The 23,835-nt window shown below is 37.0% G+C and overlaps 1 protein-coding gene across 1 annotated transcript in view; it reads left to right on the top strand.

Moving 5' to 3' along the window:
- LOC148509028 (baculoviral IAP repeat-containing protein 1-like) overlaps positions 1-23,835 on the top strand; it is a 196,413-nt gene that overhangs the window by 93,861 nt on the left and 78,717 nt on the right. Inside the window, exon 8 of the mRNA XM_088443700.1 lies at positions 8,489-8,588. Coding sequence (XP_088299826.1) covers positions 8,489-8,588 — 100 coding nt within the window. The remainder of the gene's footprint in view (positions 1-8,488; positions 8,589-23,835) is intronic.

Genomic DNA, 23,835 nt, shown 5'->3' with positions numbered 1-23,835 from the left:
GTCTGAGCCATGGAGGCCGCACCTCACAACTTACAGGACTTCAAGGACCTGCTGCTTGGTGCCAGAGACCAAATTACACCTTCCACTGACTTGTAGAGTCCATGCTTCTAAAGAGGAAGCTCGAGAAGAAACACCAATCAATGATTTATTGGTGAGCATGTTAATATCTATTATAATTGTTAAACCCCAGCAAAAAGTTAAGAAATCTTTACCCTGTTGCCCTCCGATAAGTGACCCTGCTGTCCACCATGGTAAACCAGTAGGAAACAATAGCATGTTCTGTAAGGACAACACTCAGAGACTTGTTTCATGAGAGATAATATATTTAGTAAAAGTGCAGCAGAATGACAAGACAATGTTTCCGTGAGGACATCAGCACCTTGAGAAAAGTGGGTCTGTCCCCGTGGAAACGTGATCTTGTTATTTTGCTGCACTTTTACTAAATATATCATCATCTCTTATGAAACAATTCCTTTAGCGTTGTCCTTATTATTTGGATCTACATTTGTGAGTAATAAGCACATTTTCTAAACTCTCACCTTATTACATTTGGCCCAAGATGTTTATGGAGCTTCCGGTCTTACAGCAATATTGTAGCTGAAAGAGATTAAATGGTGTACTTGTATCCAGCTTAATCAGGACAATGCGCTTATAATTAAGCCTCCAAACTATTTGTACTTGGAGGACAGATATTTAAATCAGTTTAGTCAGTCTGAAAACAATGTGGTGCACTCACATTAGTTGTTCAATCTTTCAGACGCGTGTTATCTGATCTGTCTCGAGAGTCCTCCACAGTGGTAACACTATTTAGCTGGCATCCAGCAGGGCTGACTGATGTGTGCAGTGTGATCACACTGACGGCAGACTGCCGTCACAACCTCAGTGCGTTTCTCCGCCTTCAAACTATTCAGCGGCTTCCTCAGGAGATGAGCAGTATTCCGCCCCAGTGCCACTCACTTTTAAATAGTGGCTTAATTTTGTTAGAATCAGCTGTGCCTTGTCACAGTGATTCAATTAACATCTCTCGGCAGAAAGCTGTAAGCTCTGTTTCGTATACTCATTAAATATGTTGCCAGAGTAAGGGAATACATTTAATTAATAATTAAGTTATAGTGCTGCAGACAGTTATATGTTCGTATCCAACACAAACTGAATAGTCATATAGCTATACAACATATCCCCATCTGGAAGAATATCCTCCCTATTAGGGGTTTCCACTTTTACATTTATATATATTTTTTTATATTTATTTCACTTAATTTAAATTGTAATTACCTTGCTAGAAATCAGGTGGGAACACCAGCTCAACACCCATTACAAAAACTAGCTGATCTGATAGTAGAAGATGTTTACTACATATTCTGCAAGACCGCTATATTACTACACCCTATAATCAATGGATAAATGTACATCGTTGAATAGCAGGATATATATATCTCATACTACCCCCTTTCTACCTTTAAAATACATATTGTATAGAAAATAAATATATATATTTAATTTATTAATAGACATATATAGATAAAAATAGAAATAAAAATAGAAAATAATCAAAAATATAAATACTTAAATAAATTTTAAACATGAAATTTAAAAGAATTAAGACTGCAGTAATATAAAAGTATACTCTTCTCAATATATATATCTAGAGAGTAACGCTGCGCATCTAAAGGGCACCAGAAATTTGCAAAAAATAAACTGTCCACTAATACATTTAAACCTTTCATATAGAGTTTTACATTAAAATGATGTGCCCACTGTACAAAACCACCATCAATATATACTATATATAGGTTAGCAAGCCTATATTACTAGGGCCTAGACTCTTTAATAAGACTTGTAGACACTCTGGCCGGCATCTGGTGGACAGTGGAAGGACATATATCACAGAACCCGAGATATATTTACACTCATGGGTCCGCGACACGCGGCCCACCCACTCCCGCATCACATACCAACCAAAATTATGAATCATGCTTTAATTAAGAATCATGACGTAAACTCCCCAATAGAAACCTAAAATGAGGGGAGAAAACGGATCTGCAACTCTGGGCCTAAGATGTATTTAGACTCAGAGCCTCCAGTCGTATAACACACCCCACCACCATTACAAGTTATTAAGTTCAACCGTATCGTTTAGACCTTGCAGAATTTAAGCGAAAGATCCAGTATGCTTCTCTTTTACATAGAATCCTGAATCTATCACCCCCCTCAATGTGGGTTTAACCACTTCAATGGCCAATAGATTGATGACTTTTATATAACTTCCCTGGCAACCACTATATGTTTCTATAAGAGGTGGGTTTTCAGCCATATCTGCCTATGTTCCATAAACCTCTGATGTAACGGTCGTGTAGTGCGGCCAACATACTGAAGGCCGCATTTACATTGTATCAGATATATCACATATGCTGACCTACAGTTAGAAATAATTTTCATTTTAAAGTGTTCTTTGGAGACAAATGATTCAAATTTCAATGTTTTCTTTTAGTGTGCTCACATGTGACACAGTAACATATAAGAAAAAGACCCTGGTGCTAATTGAATGATAAAAATGTTTAAATTAATAAAAGTAAATTTATAGCACTTCAGCAGCAAAGAATCAGTGTGCTTGTGGTTGCACACAAACAAATACCTGTAGACCAGGTGTTCCACAATACCAACAGAAAAAAACCCTTGCCCTAAATAATAAATAAACTAGTACAGAAAGTGTCAAAAAAATAAATATTTCAAAATAAATATAAACATGTATTATCACAAATCCATTCAAATAAATTTCATTGGCCAGTCAGTAATCTAAAATAACACATATACATCAATCTCCAAATAATATGGATAACAATTAGTTTGTTTAAAAAACAATATAACCTCAGGATCCAAATATTCTTAATATAGTTGTAGGAGGTGGATATGCATAAAAAAATGTTTATTAAAAAATATATATATATATTGGCAAATGTTCACTGTGCCCACACTGAAAAACTTTTAGTGATATTGAAAAATGTCCTTTACTTTGGATAGTAGAAAGAGTTTTTAGAGTTATGTGGATGGTGGCTGCAATTGATTAAGGACGAATGTCCGACATGTATCTCCAAATAGTCTCCTCTTAGCGTGATCCGCCCGTTCCCTCTAACACAGTTGAGGGGAAGACAAATGTCAGAGGATATCTGTGGACCCTAAAGATCTAGTCTGTGACACTTGTACATGTGCTGCTGCTACTGGGAGCTCCGGAGATACGGATGCTTATTTGCATTTGCCAGACGTGATCCGCACACGGAGGGTTTGAGGCAGAGATTACATTGCTGCTCCCTAAGGATACTCTTACTGGACAGTTACAAGCATGGAAGGTCCCCTGTTTAGAGTTCAGACATTTTTCTACTCCTCAACTGTGTTAGAGGGAACGGGTGGATCACACTAAGAGGAGACCTACTAATTACATCAATGCAGGGCCCCTAATACGGATTATTCGGAGATACATTTCGGACATTTGTCCTTAATCAATTGCAGCCAGCATCCACGTAAACTCTAAAAACTCTTTCTACTATCCGAAGGAAAGGACATTTTTCAATATCGCTAAGAGTTTTTCAGTGTGGGCACAGTGAACATTTTCCAATATATATATATATATTTTTAATAAAATATTTTTTATGCATATGCACCTCCTACAACTATATTAAGAATATTTGGATCCTGAGGATCTATTGTTTTTTAAACAAACTAATTGTTATCCATATTATTGGGAGATTGATGTATATGTGTTATTTTAGATTATTGACCGGTCAATTAAATTTATTTGAATGTATTTATGATAATAAATGTGTTAATTTATTTAAATTTTTTAAACTTTCTGTACTAGTTTATTTATCAATTAGCGCAAGGGTTTTTTTTCTGTTGGTCACATGTGACAGCCATTTTTCCCACATCTAAAGTGTCCCACTAGTTGTTGTGGGAACCATGACAACGAATGACTTTTCATATTGACTTTGTTGGTTTCTTCATGTAATCTGTTTTTAAAGAGACTTGGCGGGCGCCAGTTTTGCTTTCAAATTCTCTGCTCACCTAAATATCACATTATCTTTTAATTACATAGAAGAACTCAGCACCTCATCTAGTTGTAGGATGGGAACATTTTTCTTAATAATCTTCTTGATATCACGATGGTACATATTAAATTGGGTTAAGAACATGGTCGACCTCTCATTACCTAGGCCATTGACTCTCTCTGAATGAGAAAGCGACCTTTCTTCAAATAGAGTAGTCCTGTCTATTTGTCTGACCCCATTATATGCCTGATCCAATATATTATCTGGGTAGCCCTGATCAGAAAAGGACTTATATAGTCCTTTGACTAGTCTTTCAAATGTATCTACCTCAGAACAGTTTCGTTTGATTCTTAGGAATTGGCTTTTCGGAATGTTATTACGCCAATTCCTAAGATGGCTACTTTGATAGTTCAAATAGCGATTTTGATCAACACTCTTAATATATGTTTCAGTGACTATACTATTATCAACATTTGCTGACAGCGCTAGATCTAGAAAATTAATATATGTGTGATACGTGCTGCTGAAATGTAAACCAAAATCATTATTATTTAGACTTTCAGTGAATGTAACAACAGATTGTTGATCCCCTTCCCAAATAAAAAATAAATCATCAATACATCTCCCATAAAGAACAAGGTTTTCCCCATGCTGCAGGCCCCATATGTGCCGATCCTCAAACTTAACCATATAGAGGTTGGCAAAGCTTGGGGAAAACCTGGTTCCCATCGCCATTCCTAGAATTTGTAAAAAGAGTTGGGAATCAAAAATAAAATAGCTATGTTTAAGAATAAGTGAGTCGTTCAGACCCGGTCACAAGCGCTGAGCGCTCGCAACTGGGTCGATGTTGCCCCACTGGGCATGCGCATGTCGGAGCCGGCTCTGAAGTGCGCATGCGCGAGACCCGGCAAGTGGCGGGCGCACTGTCGCTATGGGTCTCGCACCAAAGGGGGTGAGCTGTCAATGGTGAGTGACAGCTCACCCCGTTTGGTGGGCAGGCAGGGGGCATGCCCGGCCAAATGGAGGTGTTCCAGTTGGAATGCTTGCCGTTTGGGGCAGCCCCACTGACATCATTGCTGATGTCAGTGGGGAGCTTCCTGCTCGATCAGAGCAGGAAGCTCCATGGGGCTTGCGATTGCCGAGATCCAACCTTAGGGTCTCGTCGCAAGCCCCGATGGTTGCGATGGTCTTGACCATTGTGACCATCACTCTGGTTGGTCGCTAGAGCTGTGGGTGGAAACCCACAGCCTAGCGATCGACCAGAAGGTGGCACTTAAAAATGTAAGTGGCCGCCCTCATTCAGAGTGATCGCTTGCAGCAAGCGATCGACTCTGAATGAGGTCCTAAATGTAATGGAATTCAGAATAAATTCCAGTAATCTGTTAGAAATATTTACATCCGACTTCAAAAAATATTATACAGCATCCAACCCAAGATCGTGAGGGATATTAGAATATAGTGACTCAACCTCACATGTGATAAAAATAATATGTGGATTTCCATTTAATATCCTTAATTAAACTCAAAAAATGTGACGTGTCCTTAATATATGATTTATATGTTTTAACGTGTTCTTGTAAAAAACTATCTACAAAACAGGATAAATTATTAGTGAGGGAATCCACACCCAAAATAATAGGTCTTCCAGGTGGTGCAGTGAGATTTTTGTGAGTTTTTGGGTTAATAATAAAACGTGGGGGTTACAGGGTGAAGTGCACATAAAAAATGAATAGTGTCCTTATTTATAACTCCATCAGCAAAACCTTTCTTTAATAAGTTATTCAACCTCATTTGGAATAGGGTGGTGGGATTCATAGATCATTTTTTATAAAATCTGTCATTCAAAAGTTGTCTATAGGATTCTTTTAAATAATCCAGAGTATTCAATATAACGATCCCACCACCCTTATCTGCTGGTTTGATAATAACTTTTAAGGTCCTATGTTCATCCCAACTAAGATTATCCCTGATGTTTTCATTATCTATTTTATCACACATCTTTTTAAAATTCTCTAGGGTAGATTTGTAGAAACTTTCAATAAATGGTCCTCTATATTGCATAGGATAAAAATCTGATTTCAATCTAAACGTGTGCTTTCCATTAGATGTTACTGGAACTGGACTAGTGTTTAAATCGAACAGTTTAATAGGGCTACTACCTTCACCTTCTTCCAATAAAGATTCCAAGATTTTAATGGTCGCATCATCATTGGAGTCCAGTAGTATAGGTGTTCCCTCTCCTTCTTTTGTTTTCAGTGTTTTTAGTGCAAAATACCTTTGTCTACTCAATGTGTGAACATATTTATTTAAATCCACAAATAGATTAAAGATATCAGGTTTAGAGGCCGGTGCAAAGTTCAACCCTTTTTGAAGGAGGGTTAGATCATTTTTATTAAATGTTTTTGAAGATAGGTTATAGATCCCCTTATCACCTATTGTATGTGTATATTTTTTGTATGATTTTCCTCTACCTCCTCTACAGCCTCTCTTTCTCTTTCCCTTCTTTTTCTCATATTCCAATTTGTGTTCAATTTGTGTTCCTTTGTGTTCCTTTTGCTACTCTAAAAAATCTCCCTGCAGTGGGAACAGCTCCTTCAGTGGTCTCTTTCTAACACCTAAGGGTGTGGGATATTTACATCTTATTACTGGTGTTAACTCAGGGACCTTGTCCCTATCAAGAATATCAAATCTGTTCTGATGTGAAAGTCCACTAAGGGAATGTTGTCTCTGGGGGTATTGATATTGATCTCTGTATCTATCCCTAGGTTTATTACCACCATATTTATTATACCTGTTTCCACTATTAAAATTATCCTGTTGTTTAAATCTAACCATATATGGTCTCTCAGTGGATCTACTCTTAGTCCTATAGTGGGAATTTATGCTGGTTATTTTTAACCTGTTAAAGGACTGTACTTTCCCTTTCTCATAATCTTTCCTGTCCCTTAATAGTTTGTCATCCTTTAGTTGCATTAGTGAATTTTCATATTCCTCTACATTATTACTAACCTTACTATCTCTTGATTTATATTCCGTATTGTCTGCAAACGATTTCAATAGCTCTGTTGTAGTTTCAATTTCTTTTTGGATTTTCACTACCTTTGACTCTCTACTGTATGTCTGATAAGGAGATGCATAAAATTCTTGGAACAATTATCCAAGATGGTATGCCAATCTTCCGTGAAAATGTTATCATCCTTAAACGCAGCCGTTTTTAGGATTCTTAGCCCTCTAGGAATCAGATCCTTGTCTAGATATTTTTGAAGAGTTACCTGGTCCTACCAATGTCTGGTCTCATCTATACACAAGTTTTCTAATTTATTAAACAGCCTGTGCATCTCTGCATTATCATTTTCAATTTTCAATTTTCAATCTCATTATAATTATGACTTGATGGTAATTTAGTACTTTTAAGGTAATTATATCTCCTATCTAACTTTTCTGACACACATTTGAGAGGAGACATGTTGTCTAATCCTGCTGCCAAACAATAGTATAGTACGACAATAAAGACAAAAAACACACAGAATCTGGCGCTGGATCTCCACACAGCTGGTAGTAATTAAGTACAAATCTGAGTGCTACTTCAAATTCAAGATTGGTTATACCTGCCTATCAGAAAATACCAAGGAAAAAAGTAAAATTGATAATTGAAGCGCTGTCTGTGTAATTAAAAAATCAGTTACAATAAAAATATATTACTGCACTAGATGTACAGTTGATATATAATAATTATTCAATATTGCTCAAGTTTGTTTGGTTTCTAATTAAAAAATCCACATATTTATTCACATGTACATATATAAAAAAAAAGTTAAACCAGACAAAACTGATGATACCAGAATTCAAGCCCAAATGACTCGCATCAAAATACGATTTGAACTGTTGGAAAGGTGCTCTAGCTACATGGAGCCAGAAACATCCTCTACATGGATAGCGTTGCAATAACAGGTAAATGTTTTAATTTGTTTTAAAATAACATCTAAGTATATTGCCCTAATAGTGATGTGGATTTAGCCATTTCTTTTTATGCATGTGTTGTGCCAGCTATTTACTGGAAGGGAATAAGCATTCCATTTAGCTAGAGCACCTTTCCAGCAGTTCAAATCATATTTTGATGAGTCATTTGGACTTTTATTCTGGTATCATCAGTTTTGTCTGGTTTAACGTTTGTTATATATGTACATGTGAATAAATATGTGGACTTTTTAATTACATAGACAGCACTTCAATTATCTATTTTACTTTTTTCCTTGATATTTTCTGATAGGTAGGTATAACCGATCTTGAATTTGAAGCAGCAGTCAGATTTGTACTTAATTACTACCAGCTGTGTGGAGATCCAGCGCCAGCTTGTGTGTGTTTTTTGGGATTATAACTACCTCCCCTCCCAAACATTTATGGTAAATGGCCATAATGGAAACTAAGAAAGTGCTTCATTTTAGGAATATCAGACAATGTGAGATGCTACGTATGCAATGTCGGCCTTCATGCATTTGAACCTGGGGAAGACGCATGGACAGGACATCTGAAGCACAGCCCTAAGTGAGTATACATTGGAATGTGCCATACCGATCCAAATCAATGTACTAAATGCTTGTCAAATTTTAACTCCCCCCCCACTGGCATTGGTGCCAGTATCTGTTTGAATTTCTATAGGCTTCTCACAAAGTAGAATCAGCCTTTGTAAAAAGTTAAAAGCAGTCTCTTTCATGAGTAACTGGTTGAGCATAACTCGTGTCCCTAGCAGTTGCACAATATAGTATGAATACCTAATAACCTTTATACCCAAATATCGCTATTTAGCATTGCAAGTTGCTTTCCAGACTTTGAGTGTGGTTCCAAAGCACATTAAGTTATTATTACAATAAAAGAGTATTACGCGCTTTGATCTAAACAATGAGCACAAAGGATTATTAAATACATAAGGTACAGCCAATACACGCATGCGCCCCAGATCCAGGTCCCAGTCATCAATCCTGATGTCTGTGGTCATCAAATGGATATGACTGAGATCTAGACCCAATAGCACAAGTCTATATACCTTCCAGAGTGTTACAACAACAATAGAGACAAGCAAACGTGATTTCATTGGTTCTTGATTCTTGACATTCTGGTATGATGCAGTTCATAGGTCAGTTGTACAGTGGTAGTTCAGCCCTCCAATGGCTCTTTGTGTGTGTTTTAACTAATCAATAGACACTACATACAAAGTACTTTCTAACACCTAATTCTCTATAATCCATAACTTGCAGATGCATGTTGCGATCTCCCTGCCGATGGAACTGGAGATCTGCAAATAAACAGTGGTTTAGAATGGTACCAAACATGGTCTGCTTATCATGTACTAAACCTTAGATATCAAATACATACACTTTACATCATAATTAATAACTTAAATATAAACCATAATGTGCAGGAACCTTTTATGAGTGCGTGTATATTTATGATTATATGTAAGTATGCGTTGTGCGTCTACATGCAGCGTAAAAAGTTGCGCTGTATGCAGGTGTTGTGTACAGCGCAAAACATGTGCTGTGTGTGTTTCTGTTTACAATAGCAACTGTATATTAGTGTGCACACATTGTGGATACACATGCGATCGTTTAAGTGTATATATACATATATATATATTAAAATATATATATATATATATATATATACTCCAGCTATACATACAAGCTGCGGCACTCAGAGACTGGGTTGAAAAAGCTTCAAAAACGTGTATTTAAACACACATGTTCATAACGTGACACCAACATTTCAGGACTTGACAAAGGGACGACACGGTCCCGAAACGTTGGTGTCACATTATGAACATGTTAAATACACATTTTTTAAGCTTTTTCAACCCAGTCTCTGAGTGCCGCCGCTTGTATGTATAGCTGGAGTAGATGAATTTTTCCGGAGGGCACCTGAGCATTTGACACCCGACAGGGAGAGTGCCATTCCAATTTGGACTTGAATATATATATATATATATATATATATATATATATAGCTTTAAACAGTAACTGGTTATTATTAATATTACTTCTGTCTGAACTAAAAAATGACAAACAATGGCAAGCCTTGGGAAGAAGTCTGATAACTTTAACAAAAGGCTTTCCTATGCTTATTTAGAATACAATTGTTAGTTCGTCTTAACCACATCAGCATTGGACATAAGGCCTACAATTGCTAATGATAGCTAAACATCTGAAAATTGTTTCTAAATCTACATTCAGAACACTCCCTCTGAGCATATCAGTGTCTGTGTTATACTTCAATTGCCACAGACATACTGTATCTGTATGCGGAGCAAACACTCACAGTATTTTTGTGTATTCTTAATTATTTGTCACAGACATGTCCTCAAGACTTGTCTGTCATCACTGAATATATGAAGTCTTTAAATATATATATATGTGTATTTGTGTGCATTTATTATGTAAATACTTTAACAGTGTGCAGTAACACGGCAGATGTATACAACGCTAAAATAGCGCCGTGCACAGTGATATTATACTGATTATGCCAGATGGCGTCGTGCAGACAACGCAAACATGGCGTCTTCAGATATTAATTTTACAATTTAGGTCAAACCGGCTTCGACAATAGGGTCACTAACTTTTCATAGGGGCTAATGAACCAACATTGCCACACTGCAGATGTAGTTGGAAATGATATTCCCCAGTAACAGGCCAAGTTTTCAATTCCAAAATGATTCAGGATTTGTGTGGAGGAGACATCCCTAATTTGCTCAGCTAGCATGCAAGTTGATAGAGTTCTTTATTATGGAGCGATGATCCCCCTACAGATTTAGGATGCATTATATATTTTCTGGCTAATCCTATGCTCTTCTGTGACATGATTCTCATATTCCAAATGTATCTGTTAAAAACAGCATAGAATTTAATGAGACAGGGAACTGGGAGCATCCTAGGTGTAGATCTACATATATATAGCAGTTTGGGAAAGAACATAATTTTGAGCGCTGCCAGACTACCCATCAACCAAACCCTGTGGTTCATCCAATTAACGCAATACAGAATGATATTTACTATGCATCAAGGCTTCCTCTTTCCCCAAAATAAAGATGCCCAAATAACTCAAAAATTATATTGCCAGGCAAATTTATAATGAGTCTGAAGCACTAACAACAGATCCAGAGGGACATTAATGGTAAGGACTTCTATGGTCTTATTTACCTTGTTTATATGAAGTATTGGAGTAAGCATCCTACACAGAATGAATGGCCAGCAATGAGGTCTCAGGAAAGATCAGCATGTCATCTGCAAATAGACAAAATTTATGACGGACACCATAATTAATTATGCTGCTGATTGATTCAGAATTATGTATCTTTTCAATGGCTAAAACAAAGATGAGTGAGGGAAGTGAACAGTCCTGTCTGATTCCATTGCTAATTGGGTAGCTGGATAACAAGAACCATTGCCAAACACTCCAGCCATAGGGGATGAGTATAGAGCAAGACTGGAATTGAAGATTTGTAAAGGAGGATGGCCCTCGTATAACCCAATGAAATCTTTTCAAAAGCTTTTTCAGCATCTAGTAAGAGCAGAAAAGCAGGGAACCAACCTAGGTTTATTATTCCAGGATATTGAACACCTGTCGTGTGCAGCTTGAGTCTTGTCTCCCCAAAACAAACCCAACTAGATCTGGATTAATTTACTGAGGGGTTCTAATCTATGAGCTAGCAATGGTATTGGTCAATATAGCACTATCAAATTAAATCAGACTTAATTCTGCTCTAGCAGTTATGCCCCTAAATTTCCTGGCGAATAAATGGGATGTCATAAAGTGGATAGGAAGGGTGGGAAAAAGTGGGAAAAAATCACTGCACCGACTAGGGAAAAATCTGTATAGAAATAATATTAAATCTCAATTATATTGTAACCACCTGGTCATATTATAGTCACTTTAGAAATAGTATAAAGTTAGTACATAGAGGTGGTGGTGTGACCCAGGGTTAAATATGTTGATAAGAAGGGAGGGTGTTTGGCTATAAGAGAGACCAAACACAAGAACTCTATGATGAGTGCACTCTTTGGATTCAGTCCAGAAAAATGTAATTAAAATTGACTGACACAAAAAAACTGGTATTTGTCATACTACAAAGAATACCCCAGTTTATTAAATAGCAAAATATAAAGACATATACATATCACATAATACAACATATAACATGTAGAATAAAGAACACCAGAGTCTATTATAATACAAAATAGAGTCAAATGTACACCTTAAGGGGATCATTTTGAATTCAAAGCACTATGTTCAAATACGAAGTAAGAGAGACAGAGAAAAAAGTAGGGAATAATGAATCCTGCATCCAGACTCTGCTGCTCATTCTCTTAACAAATGTAGAGGAGAAGGAATGAGAGATCTGTCATTGCAATCATCCCTTGAAACAACAATCAACTATAGTTCCCTTCTTAAGCCCTAATTTCTGCTATTATTTGTCATGCCCTAGGGTATTGGACAAATTAATGAGAGAATCAATAGGCTGGTATGAGAACCACAGGGAGGGTATAGATAAAGAGTACTGAGATTAATACAGTCCTGATATGTGTACGTATTCAGTGCGGGAAGGTACTCCCACACAAAGGTGCAGCACTCCGAAACCACAACACACCACCCCCTGGTCAACGAGAGCGCAGTTCTACCGCCCATCTTCACACAGCCCTGATAAGGTTCAGGCTGCGTCGAGAATGAAATCACTTAACAAAATAAAAGATTATACACGTATATAATTCATACAGGTGCATAGACTTATAATTTCAAGTGAAGAGTATATATCATATCCCATGCATTTGTGTTATCATAACATTTTGTTACAATCAGCAATGTAGGTATATTGGAGCATCAATCAGATAGGATAATATAACTGTCATTGATGCAAGTAAAGTGCAAGTGCCTTAACATCTAAACAGATAAAAGTAAATATGAAAACCAAAGAAATATGAACTGTTGCACAGGTATAGCAATGGTGCAATCATGCGTCTAAGGTTATACCAGTAGTCCCAATCAAAATAACGTATGATCTCTTTATTTCATTGAAATATATGTGATGGAATGGCTAGGAATTGTGGTCAAAGTGCTACTCTAATTAGGTGTCTATAGTGCATGTCAGAAGTTTAGGTTAATGTTACACAAATGATTTCACAGAGGAAAGGTTCTGTGTGCTTCCTAGTAACAGTGGCTGTAAGTGAGCAGCGTGGTAGTTGCTCTGTTATAATAACGGCAGAGGCACAGCGTGTAACAAGTTAGAACCTGGTGTTGGGGTGTCCCATACTGCGCAGTCATGGGGCACCAAGGTAATCCAGATGCACGTTTCGTCTCGCTTGGTTTGTTCACGGGGATTAGCTCAGAGTCCTTCCTGCATCTATCATTCTATATTCATTGGTACAATGAATCAGGAAGTCCCTCTATTTGACAGGCACAACATTGGCCTATCGAATTGCAGAGAACTAACAGTCGGATAATGATTGGTCAGTGTTAGACTGACACTTCCAGTAATGCAGATTCTCCTAGTCTCATCTTTGGGGCATTAGCATACAGTGTGACATTTTAATACACAGGGAGATCTGGAAATCTGTATGGGCATAGAAAATGCCATATTGTTACCTTAGTTATAATATATATTGTGACACAGTTAGGTTAGGGGGTCCCTCTCCTGGGTAGAGGACTCCTTCCTTTCACACACAGCAGCTGGGAAACAGTACGCCAGACTGGATGCAAGTACAAGCTGGTCGGCGCTAGGGATGTGCAGGCTCGGTTCTACTCAGTTCCGTTCGTTTTTTTTTCCCGAATCTTATTGGGTTTCAGCTGTCACGAGTTTTGGATAGCCAATAAGATTCGGTAAAAAAAACCGAACGGAACCGAGTAGAACCGAGCCTGCACATCCCTAGTCGGCGCCAGTCTTTATTGTACAATGACAGAAACAACATAAAGAAAACATAAACATAAATCCTAGCCCTGTCAGGGCACTAACTTCACAGGTAGTTCCCTCACTACCAGAACCTGGCAGGGCCTAATGCCCTCACCAGCAACAAAAGCACAGCACAACACTTACAGTTAGGTTTTCAAGTGTCTCTGAGCAAACTCCCTGTCTGCTCTCCCAGGTGAGACAATCAGCCCTAAACACACTAGGCTTATATTGGCCACTCTCAGGTGGAAACCCTAACAAGCCTGTTACCAGGCTGCAAGGCCCAAAACCTGGAGTGGCCGTGGGTGGAGCCCTCCCTCTCCTCTCACCCACAACCCCCAGGTCCCAAACCGGCTTTTCAAAAAACCGAAACTCAAGCCTGCTACACTGCAGACTTTCTCCTGGGGGTTTAAAACACATAAGACAGGAATCTGGGACAAATGTACCTGCCACAGACCACTTTACCAATGATCCTATCACAATATATATATATATATATATATATATAAATGAAGAAACATTTGTGGATAATAATAGATGAGGTATAACATAAATAGGTATCATCCATATGTGTAATAGACAATGATTAGACATACTGTACTATTCAATTAAAGTGAATTAAATACCATAAACAAAAAGTATGGTGGTCGCTTACATCAGCTTAATGACATAGCACAGGTGCTTGTAAAGGGCGGGGTTTACACTGAACCATAGAAAAAAAAGATTCTCTCCTGCACACTGCAAAACTGTCAACAAAAAATACTTAAATCCTACATGATAATAGAGATTCAGAGGTATTAGTATTAGAAACTGCCATATTGTTACCTTAGTTATAATATATATATATATATATATATATATATATATATATAATGAAGAAACATTTGTGGATAATAATAGATGAGATATAACATAAATAGGTATCATCCATATGTGTAATAGACATAATGACTATTCAATTAAAATAAATTAAATACCATGTTAGATAGGAATTGGACATGGAACAATAGGTATCTATTATTATTTCAATTAATGTGGACATCTCCAATGTCAAATGTATACAAAACAATAACTTAAGTCATGTTATATACTATACGTGGGCATGTTTAAAAGTGTAACTTGTAATGACAACCAATGAATGTTAAGAGATATCGTATATGACCTCTAGTATGTCATATAATCACTACTCTCTATCCCCTATCCCCACCCTTAATTTTTTTCCAATGAAAGGAAAATAATAGCAACATTAATATTGTCTGTGGACTGTTACAATATTGAGGCAACTAACAACCTACAATGTTGCAAATGCTCTTTTATTAAATAATACATAAACGACTTGTGTTCCAATAAAACAGTACTGCACTACAATACTGTAAAATCATACTAACAACATACTAACGAATCCAAGTTGAACATTTGAATATCAATTACTATTTGATTTTGTAGACTGTACCAACCAAGGAACATAATCAAATAAATTATAAAGATAGAGCAATCAATACAACTGTGATTCAGCAGATCAACTAATTGATTTTAAATGTAACATACTTTTTCTTACCTTTCTGCACACATTCTTATTATCTATAATTTTATTATACAGTATGTGATCTTAATTAATCACCAATAAAGGTTATGTTTTAGAATTAAAATATTAATAACAATTAATACATAAGAAGGCCCTGGAGTGCACCTTTTAAGTCTCACACTGATCTTCTTTGTTATGGTTTAAACTGTATTTAGTGCGCTAGGTAGCACCACTCCCTATTTATAGTGGTCATAAATACATAATGGAATGTTTACCATATGTGAAATTTATTGAAGTATCATGGGAGAAAAGGGACAAAACAATTGGAAATTGAAGAAAATCAGTGCAGGATTTCCCCCAAAACCCTTACAAATGACAATATAGTGAAAGGAATGTTATGAGTCCTAATTTCCGACAGAGTAACAAGGAATAGATACAGACATGAAAAGATACAGACATATCAATTATGAGCATAAAAATAATATAAGAAAGGTGAAAGAGAAGGGTATAGTTCCAACAAGGACAGTGTGTGAAATCCAGATGTTCAAGATAGGTAAGGTAGTGTAATGCCGAATATGATACAATGGTGAGGCAGCCATTGATAAATAAATAAAAAGCCTGCTGAGGTGACATCCACTTTAAAGTCATCAGAGAGCCGTTGTGACAATACCAGGAATGCATGAGCATTGTGATTACCACAGGATACTCCACACATAGCTGTACTGGGAGCCCCAAAGCTGAACAGCTGAGAGCCGCAGAGTAGAGGACTCATTGATATATACAGCGGACAGCATTATGTGCAGTAATATTGTCCAACAGCCTGTCAGGTATGAAAAGTGTGCGGCTGCACCAGTCACATTCTACGCGACCTTGGTACATTTATATATACTTTATACATGGATAATTAAAGACTGATATTATATAGCCAAAATTGGCTGGAGGAATGTGTACCACATTTGCTGATTAAGGATTAGGATTCTATGTTTCAAATAATCCATAAAAGGAGGCATTTTTCTATATACAGGATTGTGGATTATATAAATATATTTTTATATGAGCTCTGAATAGAAGTGGACATCCAATAGAAAACCTTTTCCTGGACATTTTTGGAGCCATAGCATTTTAAGTATTTAAACACTCTCTTTAGATGTGTTTTTTGTACCTTTTTTTATTGCTTCTATTATTATAATAGATAACATCAGTGTGCTGTATATGACAACCGGTTGTACATTGTTTGATTATATATTATTGAATAATATTATCTATATATATATATATATATATATAAAATAAACATATATATGAAATTAGTTGAGTTCACATATCAGACTTTATTCAGATAAGCGCAACTCAGTTTAAATTGTTTATATTATTTTTATGCTCAGAATTGATATGTCTGTATCTATTAATGTCTGTATCTACTCCTTGATACTCTGTTGGAAATTAGGACACATAACATCTCTTTCAATATATTGTCATTACAAGTTACACTTTTTAACATGCCTACGTATAGTATATCACATGACTTCATTTATTGCTATTATGTGTACATTTGTCATTGGAGATGCCCACATTAATTGAAATAATAATAGATACCTACTTGTTCCATGTCCAATTCCCATCTAACATGGTAATTCATTTATTTTAATTGAATAGTATGCATATGGATGATACCTATTTATGTTAAACCTTAGCTATTATTATCCACAATTGTTTCTACATTTATATATATTATAACTAAGTAACAATATGGCATTTTCTATGCCCATACAGATTTCCAGATCTCCCTATTTATTAAAATGTCACTACTGACGTTTACCCTTTATGCTAATACCCCACAGCTGAGACTAGGATAATCTGCATTACTGGAAGTAAGTCTAACACTGACCAATCATTATCCACCTTTTAGTTCTCTGCAATTCGATAGGCCAATGTCTGTGCCTGTCAAATAGAGGGACTTCCTGATTCATTGTGCCAATGAATATAGAATGATAGATGCAGGAAGGACCCTGAGCTAATCCCTGTGAACAAGCCAAGCAAGGTGAAACGCACGTCGGATCCCTCTGGATTACCTTGGTGCCCCATGACTGCGCAGTACGGGACAGCCAAACACCAGGTTTCTAACTTGTTACACGCTGTGCCTCTGCCATTATTATTATAAGAGAGTGACTACCATGCTGCTCACTTACAGCCGCTTTTACTAGGAAGCAAAAAGAACCTTTCCTCTGTGAAAGCATTTGTGTAACATTAACCTAAACTTCTGACATGCACTATAGACACCTTATTAGATTAGCACTTTGACCAAATTCCTAGCCATTCCAGCACATGTATTTCAATGAGATAAGGAGATTTTACGTTATTTTGATTGGGACTACTGGTATAACTTTAGACGTATGATTGCACCATTGATATACCTGTGCAACAGTTCATGGGGCATATGTATCAAAGCTTGATGTGAGATAAAATTGTGAAATATATATTACCAACCAATCAGCTCCAAACTATCATTTCTTAAACACAGCCTGCAAAAAGTTAGAAGCTGATTGGTTGGTGATATATATCTTGCAATTTTATCTCACATCAATATGGTAGAAATAGTGGGCGCTAATCAAGGTAGAATTATAAAGGCATTTAATAATAAAGGGCAATAGGAGTAAACTCCAAGAGGTAAAAACACATATGAAATTACATCAATGATATTATTATGATAAAAACTTATAAAATAAATTGAGATCCAAAAATAATTAGAAAATAAATAATAATAAATAATGAAAAATAAAAAAATATCAAATAAAAATAAATGAAATATACCATAAATGATGAAAATAAAAAATAAATTTAAAATGTATAGTAATACAATAAACACACAGTGTATGCATACACAATAGTGATGAATCAGCATGCACCACTACTCGTATGGTGCTGCACATAAAACCACATAAATGTATTAAACCACAGAGCAAATGCTGTTTGATAGACACAAATGTAGCAATGTTAGATAGATTAGGATACTAAGACCATTTGGCAAAAAAGATACATGTCCTTCAAAAAAATGTATATATTTGTATATAGAATTGTTCCTGCTAAAAAATGTTCCCAAAGCAGAAGATTCCCTGGAACAAGGTGTGAATAAATCGTAGCTCGTAGGTATATAACAATCCCAATTAGAGTTATAAATGGATCCAAAGGGAATATTGGTAGTTGGAGGCTGTGGAGTTGCAGCGTGGGTTGTCAGATGGGAGAAAGTTAATCACATGCGTGTGTATTTAGTAAATGTCCCGCTCAGTTGTCCTACCCTGAAGGTGTCCCTTCTATTTAGACAGAATGCTGCATGGCCAGCGGGCCGGCAGTAGTAATTACCAGTATGATGGTCAGATGAACAGGCACCCACGATCAGGGGAAACAGCAGCCCATACACTATAAGCCTCTCCACAGCGGGCACTCGTAACGCATTTCTCCACCTAGAAGCCCATCAACACTATCTGAGGAAACCACTGGGCGGAGAAACGCATTACGAGTGCCCGATGTGGAGAGGCTTATAGTGTATGGGCTGCTGTTTCCCCTGATCGTGGGTCCCTGTTCATCTGACCATCATACTGGTAATTACTACTGCCGGCCCGCTGGCCATGCAGCATTCTGTCTAAATAGAAGGGACACCTTCAGGGCAGGACAACTGAACGGGACATTTACTAAATACACATGCATGTGATTAACTTTCTCCCGTCTGACAACCCACGCTGCAACTCCACAGCCTCCAACTACCAATATTCCCTTTGGATCCATTTATAACTCTAATTGGGATTGTTATATACCTACGAGCTACGATTTATTCACACCTTGTTCCAGGGAATTTTCTGCTTTGGGAACATTTTTTAGCAGGAACAATTCTATATACAAATATATACATTTTTTTGAAGGACATGTATCTTTTTTGCCAAATGGTCTTAGTATCCTAATCTATCTAACATTGCTACATTTGTGTCTGTCAAACAGCATTTGCTCTGTGGTTTAATACATTTATGTGGTTTTATGTGCAGCACCATACGAGTAGTGGTGCATGCTGATTCATCACTATTGTGTATGCATACACTGTGTGTTTATTGTATTACTATACATTTTATATTTATTTTTTATTTTCATCATTTATGGTATATTTCATTTATTTTTATTTGATATTTTTTTATTTTTCATTATTTATTATTAATTATTTTCTAATTATTTTTGGATCTCAATTTATTTTATAAGTTTTTATCATAATAATATCATTGATGTAATTTCATATGTGTTTTTACCTCTTGGAGTTTACTCCTATTGCCCTTTATTATTAAATGCCTTTATAATTCTACCTTGATTAGCGCCCACTATTTCTTCCATATTGCTATTTCTTGTTTGGGGATTTTTCAGTTTCCCCTCTGTAGAGGGCTGGTTTTTCATTGGGTTTAACTTATATGTAGAGATCATTACGACATTCAATAGGTATTAGCGCTTTGGTTTTTTCATATATTATCTCACATCAAGCTTTGATCAATTTGCCCCTATATGTCTTTGTTTTTCATATTTATTTTATGATAACACAAATGCATATATACTCTTCCCTTGCAATTATAAGTTTATGCACCCATATGAATTATAAACCAGTATAATCAATTATTTTGTTAAGTGATTTCATTCTCGACGCAGCCTGAACCATATCAGGACTGTATTAATCTCAGTACTGTTTATCTATACCCTCCCTGTGGTTCTCATACCAGCCAATTGATTCTCTAATTAATTTGTCCAATACCCTAGGGCATGATGAATAATAGCAGAAATTAGGGTTTATGAAGGGAACCATAGTTGACTGTTGTTTGAAGGGATGATTGCAATGACAGATCTCTCATTCCTTCTCCTCTACATTTGTTAAGAGAATGAGGAGCAGAGTCTGAATGCAGGATTCATTATTCCCTACTTTTTTCTCTGTCTCTCTTACTTCGTATTTGAACATAGTACTTTGAATTGAAAATGATCCCCTTAAGGTGTACATTTGACTCTATTTCGCATTATAATAGTCTCTGGTGTTTTTTATTCTACATGTTATATGTTGTATTATGTAATATGTATATGTTTTTATACTTTGACATTTAATAAACTCGGGTATTCTATGTAGTATGACAAATACCTTTTGTCATCTGTCTGAAGTTTTTTGTGTCAGTCAATTTTAACGACTATTATTTTGAATTCAGTTATGTTTCAATTACATTTTTCTGTACTGAATCCAAAGAGTCCACCCATCATAGAGTTATTGTGTTTGGTCTCTCTTATAACCAAACACCCTACCTTTTCTGATCAATAAATGGGATGCCCAATCACCCTAGCAACAAAATTTCTGATTGGGACGAGCCACATTATAGTGAATAGATTCACTGAGTAAACACTAAGGTCTCCTTGCGACCTAATAAGCTTTTTAAAAAATGTGTTATCTTTGCAATTTGTTTATTTAAGATTTCTAGTGAATGTATTTGGGACTCCTTTTAGAATTTAGTCTAATTTATCTTAATCTTGGAGGCTATCTGTATCCCCAATGCTCATCAGCACAGCCTTAAGGAAACTCCAAAAGTTAGTAATAGAGGTATCTCTGGGGAGAGAAAGTAGTTAACTAATCTCCAGGGACTGACAGAAGGCACCAAGCAGCTCATAACATCAAGAAAGCAATAGTGGGGGATGGTCCAACCAAAACATAAAGTAATTTATTACCTGATGGATTTACTGTGATGTCCACTTATCAGATAAGGCTACATCAGTTTGAGAGTATGGATGGAAAGAGGAATAATATGTGTAATCCTAAACTGTAGAATTAATCACTAGCTATGCGTACAACAGGCCACATTCTGAAAGGATCTGGTGAAAGGTCTTCGAGGGATCATACAAGTGGGGAGTATAGGTGGACCTGTAGGAGGAATGGTCCACAATGCCTTTATTTTAAGCTTGTTAGAATGAACCTTAAGCTCCTCAGTGACATGATTCAATTTACCAACCTCCTCCTAGCACACAGTGCAGTAATAAGGTAAGAATGGCCGTCAACTATCAATGGTTACAACCATCGAAGATTAACCACTGATGGTTGATGATTTTACCATACAGATGTGCCCAGCTAGTTTGATGCTCCATACAGCCATGTAGCGTGCCATGCATCTCGCGCCACACAGTAGCCTTGAGTTGTGGCTTACAGAATGTTTCTTAACTGGAAAAAAGTCATATCGTGTAATACAACTTTTTGTCTACCAGGTGTCACTTTTTCTAAACTACACAGCACATGCGTCAGAGTTCCAATGCATTTTCTGTATCACCGCCCGCTTTAATTTGCACACTTCACATAACATACACGACAAGTGCAGCTCTCAACATGGCTAGGTGTGTGGGATAGTGAGTAAGGTCTGCACTTTTCACCTTGGGGTCTGGGGTTCGAATCGTGGAAGGGGAGATTTTTTTTTTCTTCTTCTTTTGAATCTTCATTAGTAGATTAAAAATAAATCACTTGGTGGTGTGTGTGAATTCTGTTATGGCATGGCGTGACTTGGTAGCGCGAGCGTCTTTTATGCAACTTTTTACCTTCAAATGCATCTGAATCATACAGCAAATCGAATTGATAGCACAAGCAGCTTCTGCTGATTAAAATGATATGGAGCATGCCTATATTCTGTGAGCCAGTTTGGGTGTATCTGCACGCAAAACGTTACGTTACACTAATAGTGACTGTAACACTTTAACATAGGGATTTGCTTGCAGATACGCCTGTACTGGCTCACAGAACATAGGCATGCTGCATATCACTTTAATCAGCAGAAGCTGCTTGTGCTAATAAGACACTTTTTAGGGTAAAAGACGCATAAAAGATGCATAAAAGACGCTCTGCGCTACCGAGTCATGCAGCACTCCTGTGTCCTTAGAATCAAAACATTTCTCTCGACATCCCACCACTTGGCATTTCTGCTATACAGTAGACATTGTATTGTACACATAACAGGGGGCAAGTTTTTCATAAAGAGAGATCATGTCAGGTTCAATACTTTTAAAATACACTACTTTGCACTTCCCTTCTCTGTGTATGGCCACCCAAGTTCCTTCACCACCTCCCCCCACCATCACACAATTACTATTCAACTCCATTGAGCTCATTGTATGACTCACCACCACCCCCACCATCATTCACTTCTATTCAATGCTGCCGCATGCTGGGCCCACTGTTGACATAGTACACATTGCATGCTTTAATTTGCATACTTCACATCACATAAACGACAGGTGCAGCAGAGTGTGTGGGCTAGTGGGTATGGTCTGCATCTTGCACCTTGGGGTCCAGGGTTTGAATCATGGAAGGGGAGGTTTTTTTTCCTTCTTCTTTTGAATCTTCATTGCTAGATTAAACATAAATCACTTGCTGTGTGTGAATTCTGTTATGGCATGGCGTGACTCGGTAGCGAAAGCGTCTTTTATGCGATGTTTTACCTTCAAATGCAGCTGAAGCATGCAGCGAATTGAATTGATAGCACAAGCAGCTTCTGCAGATTAAAATGATATGGAGCATGCCTATATTCTGTGAGCCAGTTTGGGTGTATCTGCACGCAAAACGTTACGTTACACTAATAGTGACTGTAACACTTTAACATAGGGATTTGCTTGCAGATACGCCTGTACTGGCTCACAGAACATAGGCATGCTGCATATCACTTTAATCAGCAGAAGCTGCTTGTGCTAATAAGACACTTTTTAGGGTAAAAGACGCATAAAAGATGCATAAAAGACGCTCTGCGCTACCGAGTCATGCAGCACTCCTGTGTCCTTAGAATCAAAACATTTCTCTCGACATCCCACCACTTGGCATTTCTGCTATACAGTAGACATTGTATTGTACACATAACAGGGGGCAAGTTTTTCATAAAGAGAGATCATGTCAAGTTCAATACTTTTAAAATACACTACTTTGCACTTCCCTTCTCTGTGTATGGCCACCCAAGTTCCTTCACCACCTCCCCCCACCATCACACAATTACTATTCAACTCCATTGAGCTCATTGTATGACTCACCACCACCCCCACCATCATTCACTTCTATTCAATGCTGCCGCATGCTGGGCCCACTGTTGACATAGTACACATTGCATGCTTTAATTTGCATACTTCACATCACATAAACGACAGGTGCAGCAGAGTGTGTGGGCTAGTGGGTATGGTCTGCATCTTGCACCTTGGGGTCCAGGGTTTGAATCATGGAAGGGGAGTTTTTTTTTCCTTCTTCTTTTGAATCTTCATTGCTAGATTAAACATAAATCACTTGCTGTGTGTGAATTCTGTTATGG

This window comes from Taudactylus pleione, unplaced genomic scaffold, assembly GCF_031769625.1.
Source record: "Taudactylus pleione unplaced genomic scaffold, aTauple2 ptg000333l, whole genome shotgun sequence".
Lineage (NCBI taxonomy): Eukaryota > Metazoa > Chordata > Amphibia > Anura > Myobatrachidae > Taudactylus > Taudactylus pleione.
Note: the sequence above shows the minus strand (reverse complement) of the source record. Positions and strands in the feature narration are given on the sequence as shown.